The sequence below is a fragment of the Ostreococcus tauri genome (assembly GCF_000214015.3).
Source record: "Ostreococcus tauri WGS project CAID00000000 data, contig chromosome 15, whole genome shotgun sequence".
NCBI lineage: Eukaryota > Viridiplantae > Chlorophyta > Mamiellophyceae > Mamiellales > Bathycoccaceae > Ostreococcus > Ostreococcus tauri.
The window spans coordinates 311,121-319,342 of record NC_014440.2 but is presented as its reverse complement, the minus strand read 5'-3'; the positions used below and the strand labels follow the sequence as shown (position 1 = coordinate 319,342).

The window sequence follows — 8,222 nt, the reverse complement described above, 5'->3', positions numbered from 1 at the left end:
CGACGTACCAGTGCCGTGCATTTCCAGCCGGCCGATCGTGCGCGCGTGCAGACCAGCGCGAACAAGCACGTCGGCCATGAGTGCTTGCTGTGACGGCCCGTTTGGAGCGGTGAGCGAGCTCGATCGGCCGTCTTGGTTCACGCCCGTGTGCTCGAGTTGCGCCAGGGCGATATGGGTGGGTGATGGATCGTTCGCATCGCGCGCGAGAGCGTCCACGTCAAGAGACGTATTCGATGTCACGCGAAGGACTACGCAACACTCACCCTTGGCGTATCCGTCTGCACTCGCATCTAGAGTCTTGCATCGACCGTCGTACGAGAGCATGCTGGCCGCCGCGGCCAGCAGGAGAGTCCCCACACCCACATTCACGCTCACGCCAGCGACGAGGGCATCATCGCACTCTCGACCACGCAAGTACGCGCTCGCAGTGTGTGCAGCGACGAGCGATGACGAACACGCCGTATCCACGCATACGGACGGCCCTCGAAGACCGAATGTGTACGACACGCGACCGCAAAGCACGCTCAATGCAGAAGCGACGCCTGAGTATGGTCCTGGTGCCGGCATGTAGACTCGGCACAAGTCGGCGTATTGTGATGTCCAAGCACCCACTGCCACGGCTGTTGATTGGTGCGTTGACGCCTCACGTGTCGGCGTCCGCACTGCAGCGAATGCATTCTCCAGGAGCACACGCTGCTGCGGGTCCATCAATTGTGCCTCACGCCTGATTATCGCGAATGCTTCGTGATCAAACGCATCTCTTGCAATAAAGTACGCAAAATGAACAAGATATCGCGAGCCGAACTCGATAGCTGGCGTGCTCGACTGATTGAGCGTCGGCATGGATATATGTTGGAGCTCGTTGAGACGTAATGCGCCCGCTTCGTTCACTACTTTACTCAAAGCAGACCCCGTTATGTCTCGATGATGGTGCGCGTCGACGCATGCCAAAACAGCTCTACATCCCTCTACCGTGCGCCGCGGCGAGACGAGACATGATCCTTCGCACGCTCTCAGTGGGCAAAGGCGTCGCTCATAGCCTCACAGACGCCGATTTGGATATGATTTGCGAGAAAACCGAGGGATATTCTGGCTCTGACATGAAGCATCTCATTCAAGAGGCTGCGCGAGCGCCTGTGCGCGAGACGTTTCAAAAGGTGAAAGACGTTCCAGGTCCAGTCTCGCCGAGTTCACTTAGACCCATAGTACTTGCTGACGTTCGACGAGCGGCGAAGCAAGTTCGGCCGTCGGTCACGCGAGCAGACGTCATCTTCCATGAAGAGTGGAACAAGCAACACGGCGCACTCACGGCCGGCGCAGACGTTGACGATGACGAGAGCTGGGACTGATTGGCGCGCGTGAATGAGCTATGTAATCTAAATCTATCAATTGACTTTCGGTACCGCGTTGATCGCGCCTAGGATGCGAACTACGAGATCGAGCGACGCCAGATCGTTTTTTGCATCGACATATTCCGGTGGGATGGAATCTTTCGTCTTGGCGAAATCAAACGCTGCAAGAAAGTCGACACCAGTCGCCGATTCAGGCACTGGAAAGTGCGACGCTATCACACGCTTGGCGTTCCATCGGCTGACTTTTTCTGCCCACGCGTTGACTTCCTCACGATAAAATTGGAACACTACGTTGAAGACAATGGGCGACACCACAAACTTTCCAGCCATTCCGCGAAAGCTCGTCTCTGGGTTCAGAATGTTCTTCGCGTCTGGCGCTATGAATAAAGAGAACAGCGCCATCCGTTTCCATCCGTTCGCGACGCGTTCTGCGCGTTGACTTGCGGGAATGTTCGGCGACGCAATGTTTCGACCGCCGCGATAGTTACCGAGCTTTAATAAACGGATGGTGAAGCACTCGTCGCTCCCTAAACTCTCCAAATCGTCCTCCGGGATGATCCCCGGCGCGCCCTCTCCGACGTACACCGCAGCGTCGGTGACCAAAATCGACTCAGTATCCTTGTGATAAAACGCGCACTCGCTGTAGGTGTAGTTGTGCCAGAACAGAGGCGGTAAGTACAAGAGCTCGCTCTCGATTTCGTCGCTCCACGGTGGCGGATTCTTCGCATCTCCGAGCGTCCCCTTGGGAAACAACCCCAGGGCGGCGTTTGGCAGAGGTAAAGGGAAGCTAAACTGTCCCGGCACGATCCACAGCTCGCACTTCGGGAACGCGCGCGTGAACGCTGGAGCAAAAATTTTGTGCTCGTACTGCGTCGTCGACAGACACGCGTATCGTACTTCCCCGCCCAACTCTCTCAACATATCCAAACACTCCTCCGTCGGTGCAATCGGATCGTGCACCCACAGCGAACCGTCTCGAAGCTTGATCACCGTCATCCGGACGTTCGTCGACACCCCCAGACCGAAACCGATGCCTTGCTCTTGCTCGAAGCTCCACACGCGTCCCGGAACGAGCTCCTCGCGCTTCGTCACTCGCCTCAGCAAGGGCGTCAACGGAAAAGGGAACCCTGTGAAATTAATGTACCGACGTTTCCGCTCGAGCGTCGCCGCGTCGCTCGCCGACGTCGACGCACCAGTCGTCGTGGTCCCTCGACCTCGACCGGTTGCGCCATCCACGCGCCTTCCTCGCGCGCGCGCTCGACGCCGCACCACCGGAGACGCGATCGAGGACGCACGGACGACCGGCATCGCCACCGTCGCCGTCCGCGCCGGGGTCGTCGTCCCGCGCGCGCGCGCGGTGAGACGTCGCGTCGAGCCGTGGGCGACCACTCGGAATCAATCAGATACTCTCGAGGGGTTTGCACTATGGACACTCCCGGGTGTCCGACACACACCCGGGATGATCATGGGACCCGGACCCTCCGAATAGGGATCACGCCAACACGAGGGGTTAACGAGAACGACCAACGGCCGAGGCATCCGCGCGTCGCGTCACTCCTCCACGCGGTTGCGCGACGCGACGACCATGAGCGCCGTGATCTCGAGAAGCGCTGCACTGAGCGCTCGAACCACCGTCGGCGAACGCCGTCGCGGATCGTCGGTCAAGCGCGTCGCGAGTGCGACGCACGGACGCGTCAATGTCGTCCCGCGCGCGAGCGCGTCCCTCTCGCGCGGTGACGCGCTGTGCAAGCGCGCGACCGCGCGATCGAGCGCGAACGAGCGCAGGGTGACGGTACAAAATTCGTCCAAGCGATCGAGCGTGCGAGCGAACGCGAGGTACGTTCATACATGAAGCGGCGACGCGAGAGAGAATAAAGTGATAAAGAATCCGCCTCGCGGGCGGTGCCACGCGGATTCGATTGCTCGTCGCGATCGCCTCCGAGCGAGCGATCGCTTCGTGCTCGCTGTGCTTTAAAGCGGTCGCGCGATTGTCTACGGCGACTGAGTCGTTACGGCGCGCGATCGCGACGCACGGAGCGTCGAGGCGAGCGAGCGAGCGCGGGAGGGGGTCGCCACTGGGTGCGATCGTGCGAGATACCGGGTATCCTAGGTTTTCCAACGCGCGCGTCGGCGGGCTTCTGTAAAGGATGTGACGAATGCAGCGATGGAGCACGGAGCGAGATGACTGACGAGAGGCGTGTGTTTTAACGAACGTAGCGGCGCCCTGGAAGAGTTCAAGGCGAAGTACCCGCAGGCGGAGACGGTGTTTTACTTCGCGGCGTGGTACTTTTTGAACGTCCAATTCAACATCATCAACAAAACGATTTACAACTACTTCCCGTTCCCGTGGTTCGTGTCGTGCGTGCACTTATTTGTCGGTTTGTTCATCATGGCCTTCTTCTGGGGTAGCAAGCTGGTCGAGTACGAGCAGCCGGACAAGGATTTCCTCAAGGCGCTCTCACTTCCGGCGTTCTTGCACGCGTTCGGGCACTGCCTGACCAACGTGTCCTTCGCCACCGTCGCGGTGTCCTTCACGCACACCGTGAAGACGCTCGAGCCGGTGTTCACGGCGATTGGCTCCTACTTGGTCGCCGGTACCGTGTACCCACTCCCGGTGTACGCCTCTCTGCTCCCGATCATGGGCGGCGTTGCCATTGCGTCCGCCACTGAGCTCTCCTTCACCTGGTTGGGCTTCTTGACGGCGATGAGCTCCAACGTCGCCTTCTCGGCGCGCGCCATCTTCAGCAAGAAGTTGATGAACAAAATGTCTCCGTTGAATCTTTACAACTGGGTCACCATCGTCGCCTTGATGTTCTGCTTGCCGTTTGCCATCTACTTTGAAGGCCCGACGCTCGCCCAAGGCATCTCCGACGCCATCGCTCTCAAGGGTAAGACGGAGTTCCTCATGGCGCTCGCCTCCGTCGGCTTCTACTACCACATGTACAACCAAGTCGCGTACCAAGCCCTCGGCAAGGTCGCTCCGGTCACACACGCCGTCGGCAATGTCGGTAAGCGAATCTTCGTGATTGGCTTCTCTATCCTTGCGTTCGGTAACAAGATCTCCACCCAAACCGCCGTCGGTTCTCTCATCGCCATCTTGGGCGCTGGCATCTACGGCGTCGTGAAGGGCAAGTATGCGAAGAACAACTAAGCAGAGTGCAGATATTTATGTCGTGTTTGATTCATTCATCGTATCAAGATTGCTTGGCAGCTTTGTAAAAGTCGTAAAAAAGTGGTACCAAAATCATTCAAAAGAAAGTTGTGTAAATTTTTACAACTCTTCCCGAAAGTCGCCCTGAAAATATTACGCGTTACTAGTGGTCGCACTGCTGCTGCCTAAATCTGGCGTGAATGAATAAGAATCGCTTGGATACTCCCTATTGCCCTCTTGAATTAAGTCGTACAACACCTTCAAGCACCACTGCCTGTTGTGCTCGCGATTGTTGTTCCGACGGCACACAATTCTAAGCGTGTCCTGCTTGGCGTTGTATCTCTTATCCACCAAGAGTTTAATGTACTCGATCGCTTCATCGCTCAGACCCGTGACGCGCTGCAACTCGCTGAGCTTGACTTCGACTGACACCTTCCAGTTGAGTGGGTGCTCCTGCACATCTCCAGGTTCCATGACAAACTCGCTCTTCCATGTTAACACCGCGTCCTGCTCGCTGCCGTCGTCCGTGTTCCCTTGTTCCGGAAAGATGTCCGCGTACTTCTCCTCGAGCGCCTCCATCTCCTTCATCCCCGCGAGCATCTTATCTACGAGCACCTCCACTTGGGCGCAGCTCTCCTCCAGACTCGCCTCGACCCACTCCCGCGCGTTGTACACGTCCCGCACATCGTGCCGCGTCGGGTACGAATCAATCTCCGTCAAAAACGCATCGTACGACCCCTTATCCCTTCGCGTCGGCCGTCGCTGATTCTTCACTCCGAACGTCCACCCGATATCCTCCTCCTCCGTCGACTTTTCCGTCCCGCTCGCGACTTCGCTCTCGCTCGTCGCCGTCTCGCCCTCGCCGTTCTCACCGCCCTCCGAGGACGACGCAAACGTTCGCGTCGGCTTCAAACTGTGACGCACTGACGTTCTGTCGTCACCGACTCCGCGCGTTCCCGCAGATCGTCCGAAACCGAGCGTCGCCGCGCTCGAGAAATTGGACCTCGAGCTCGAGCCGCCGCTCGCGATCGCGCGCTCGATCGTCGACGCGCTCGCGACGAGGCTCGTTCTCGACGCGTTGGCGGGCGGAAGGGCGTCCACGAAGTGTCTCGCGAGGGACGCCGCGCCGCGGAGCGATCGAACGCGCGCCATGTAAGCGTCGGATAGTGCGGGGTCTCGCGCGCGGGCGAGAGGGCAAACCCGGCGTCGCGCGCGAGACGCGAGAAATGGTGACATGCACACTCGAGCGACGGTGGATCGATGACGATGCGCCGGACGGTGAAATAACAGTGGTGATGAGTGACTAGTTCTAGGACGCGGCGATGAGGATGTTTCGCGCGGTGACGGCTCGATTGGCGAGACGTTTAGCGAGCGCTGAGTCGGATTGGGCGCCGGCGGCGACGGCGACCAAAGAATCGGGATCTCGAAGGAAGCGCATGAAACCGGCCTTTGCGTTGGTGAGCTCGGGGGCAGAGGCGATCTTCTGGAAGAGTGCGTCCGCGGCTGTGGTCCTGGATCGGTCCTCGAGGATGGCCTGTAGGAGGAGTTTATGATGGAGGGCGACGCGTGGAGCGACGTCGACACCGAACTCCAAAGCCTTGAGTGCCGTCGGCGCGAGAGCACCGGAGAGGACTAATCCAGCCAAGAGTCGAGCCAAGTTTGATATCCTACGCACGGAAGAGGATGGATCGTCGATTTCCTTGAGCTGGTCCCAGATGCACAGCTGAAATGTCAATCGGTGCGATCGAACGCGTTCGCACAACTTGGTCGCGAGAACCTCGTAGTACGGGTTGTATGCCTTCTCCTGGAGACAGCACTCCAATAACACGCGAGGAATCTCTCGATCTTGTTTGTCAGCGAGTGGTAATCGCAACAAACGCTCCAGAGCATCGGCAAAATCATCCGATCCCATGATGACGCAGAACACGGCTCGTCTGGTCTCGGTGTTCATTCGCATCTTTTTCGCTAGATCCAACAGTTCGCCCCCTTCTCGCGATTTCACAGCCTGTTTTGTGACAGATTCTTGCGCTGCACGCGCGGCAAACCAATCGGCGGTGCCGGCGGCTTCGGGAAGCCACCACTGTCCTTTCTGATTCTCAGTCTTGATGAGCTTTTCGTACGTCAACGCACGAAGAGCCACCGTGGCTTCACCCATGTTCGTTCCGCGCAACCACTTGCTGAGAGCAACCGGAAATCCCCACTGGTCTTTACCCACATCCTGTACGTTGTCGCGTTTCTTGTTGTTCTTCAGATCGATCACCATCTCCAGCATGAGACGTGCGCGCTTTGATAGCTGCCCGCCATCTTCGCCGTCGCCGCGTTCCTTTTGTAGCTCAGCCACGCGAGCTTGAAGCGCTAAGATGAACTCCTTCATGCCGACCGGGTCTTCAGATCGAAGACGAGGTCCAGCGATTCGAAGAAGAGTGAGCATGAGCGTCGAGTCGAGCTCGGACAAACTCTTCGCCAGTGTAACCAGAAAACCGTAACACACGCTTGACGGATACAGCCCGCATGTGTAAAGACGCGCGAAGACGTTCACGATGTTGCTGCAAGATCTTGCTTTGTCCTCCATCTGTTCTTGCTCTAATTTCACGCACATACGCGATCCGAAACGTGCGCCAGCCTCGGGACCGATCGCACCTGAAATGCCGGAGACAAAAGCCGCTATGGCTGCCGAATACTGGTCGCTCGCGCGAGGGCCCTCCGTAAGCGCCGTCATGATTTCTTTCGTCGTCGTCTCGCACACCTCCATTCTAGGGAATTTTCGCGCTAAATCAGCGACGTCGTCGACGATGCCAGCGACGTTAGACTCACCCATTCTGTTCATCAAACCTCTGATTTGTCGAACACACTGATCGAATCCGGGCGTCGAGGCAGCCTCGGCCGCCATTCGCGCTCGTTGCGCAGGAGGGATGTACTTACCCGAACTCGATGCCGGGGCTTCGACTTTCTTCTCCTTTTTCGCCTCCTGTTCGACGTCCTCTTCCTCTCCGTCGCTTTCCTCCTCCTCGCTCTCTTCCTCTTCTTCGCTCTCTTCCATGTCCTCCTCTTCCATGTCCTCCTCTTCCATGTCCTCCTCCTCGCTCTCGCTCTCGCCGCCGTTCAAGAAATCCATGTCCGGCAATCCTTCGAACAGCTCGTTCAACCCGTCATCCGGCCCCTTTCTTCCCTTTAGTTTCTTCTCCAGTCGCCGCGCCGCCGCCTCGTCCCGTTCGTACGCCTCTCGCACGCTCGCCCGCATCTCCGCTTTCTCCAACCTCTCCACTTTCTTACCAGAGCTCGTCGAAGGCTTCGAACGATCATCACGCGCCGTTTTCTGTCCCTCACGCGCGGTCTCGACGCCCGCGCTCGGCCCGCGCGTCGTTTTCGTTCCGCCGCCGCTCGTCGTCGTCGTCGCCTTCTCCGCACTCGTCGCGCGCGTCTCCGCCTCAGCGTGCGTCCCCGACCGCCTCAGCGCGCGGCGCTCGGCTTTCCACCTCTCCGCGCTCTGCTTGCGCTCGTTCGCATCGCGTTTCTTCGTCGCGCGGAGTTCTTTTCTGGACTGTTTCGACTTCTTGGTCGTCGGTGCGAACTCTCTTCCGTCGACGCCACCGTCGTCGAACGCCTCGAGCTGGCGGTGGAGGAAACCGGGGAGTTGCGGGCCATCGCGTTTACGCTTATTACGGCCCTTTGGATGGCGTTTGCCGGGCATCGGGGGCGAACGACGCGGCGGCGTGTGG

General features: G+C 58.6%; 6 protein-coding genes across 6 annotated transcripts; 2 read left to right on the top strand and 4 right to left on the bottom strand.

Moving 5' to 3' along the window:
• Positions 1 to 843, bottom strand: OT_ostta15g01800 (Thiolase-like, subgroup; the record flags this gene model as incomplete). The annotated part of the gene is made up of 1 exon (XM_003083280.2): positions 1 to 843. A coding segment is annotated over one exon (843 nt), but the record flags the coding sequence as incomplete, so codon positions are not given.
• Positions 844 to 872: 29 nt separating this feature from the next.
• On the top strand, positions 873 to 1,349 carry OT_ostta15g01790 (P-loop containing nucleoside triphosphate hydrolase; the record flags this gene model as incomplete). The annotated part of the gene is made up of 1 exon (XM_003083279.1): positions 873 to 1,349. The coding sequence occupies one exon, from the start codon at positions 873 to 875 to the stop codon at positions 1,347 to 1,349; it is 477 nt and encodes a 158-aa protein (XP_003083327.1).
• Positions 1,350 to 1,385: 36 nt separating this feature from the next.
• OT_ostta15g01780 (Protein of unknown function DUF4336) lies at positions 1,386 to 2,660 on the bottom strand (the record flags this gene model as incomplete). Its single annotated transcript, XM_003083278.1, has 1 exon — positions 1,386 to 2,660. The coding sequence occupies one exon, from the start codon at positions 2,658 to 2,660 to the stop codon at positions 1,386 to 1,388; it is 1,275 nt and encodes a 424-aa protein (XP_003083326.1).
• A 277-nt stretch (positions 2,661 to 2,937) lies between these two features.
• On the top strand, positions 2,938 to 4,503 carry OT_ostta15g01770 (Triose-phosphate transporter domain; the record flags this gene model as incomplete). Its single annotated transcript, XM_022982414.1, has 2 exons — positions 2,938 to 3,188; positions 3,570 to 4,503. 2 exons carry the CDS (start codon positions 2,938 to 2,940, stop codon positions 4,501 to 4,503), a joined length of 1,185 nt encoding a protein of 394 aa, XP_022841169.1.
• A 153-nt stretch (positions 4,504 to 4,656) lies between these two features.
• OT_ostta15g01760 (Ribosomal protein S24/S35,mitochondrial,conserved domain) lies at positions 4,657 to 5,655 on the bottom strand (the record flags this gene model as incomplete). Its single annotated transcript, XM_022982413.1, has 1 exon — positions 4,657 to 5,655. The coding sequence occupies one exon, from the start codon at positions 5,653 to 5,655 to the stop codon at positions 4,657 to 4,659; it is 999 nt and encodes a 332-aa protein (XP_022841168.1).
• A 157-nt stretch (positions 5,656 to 5,812) lies between these two features.
• On the bottom strand, positions 5,813 to 8,194 carry OT_ostta15g01750 (MIF4-like, type 1/2/3; the record flags this gene model as incomplete). The annotated part of the gene is made up of 1 exon (XM_022982412.1): positions 5,813 to 8,194. The coding sequence occupies one exon, from the start codon at positions 8,192 to 8,194 to the stop codon at positions 5,813 to 5,815; it is 2,382 nt and encodes a 793-aa protein (XP_022841167.1).
• Positions 8,195 to 8,222: the final 28 nt, after the last annotated feature.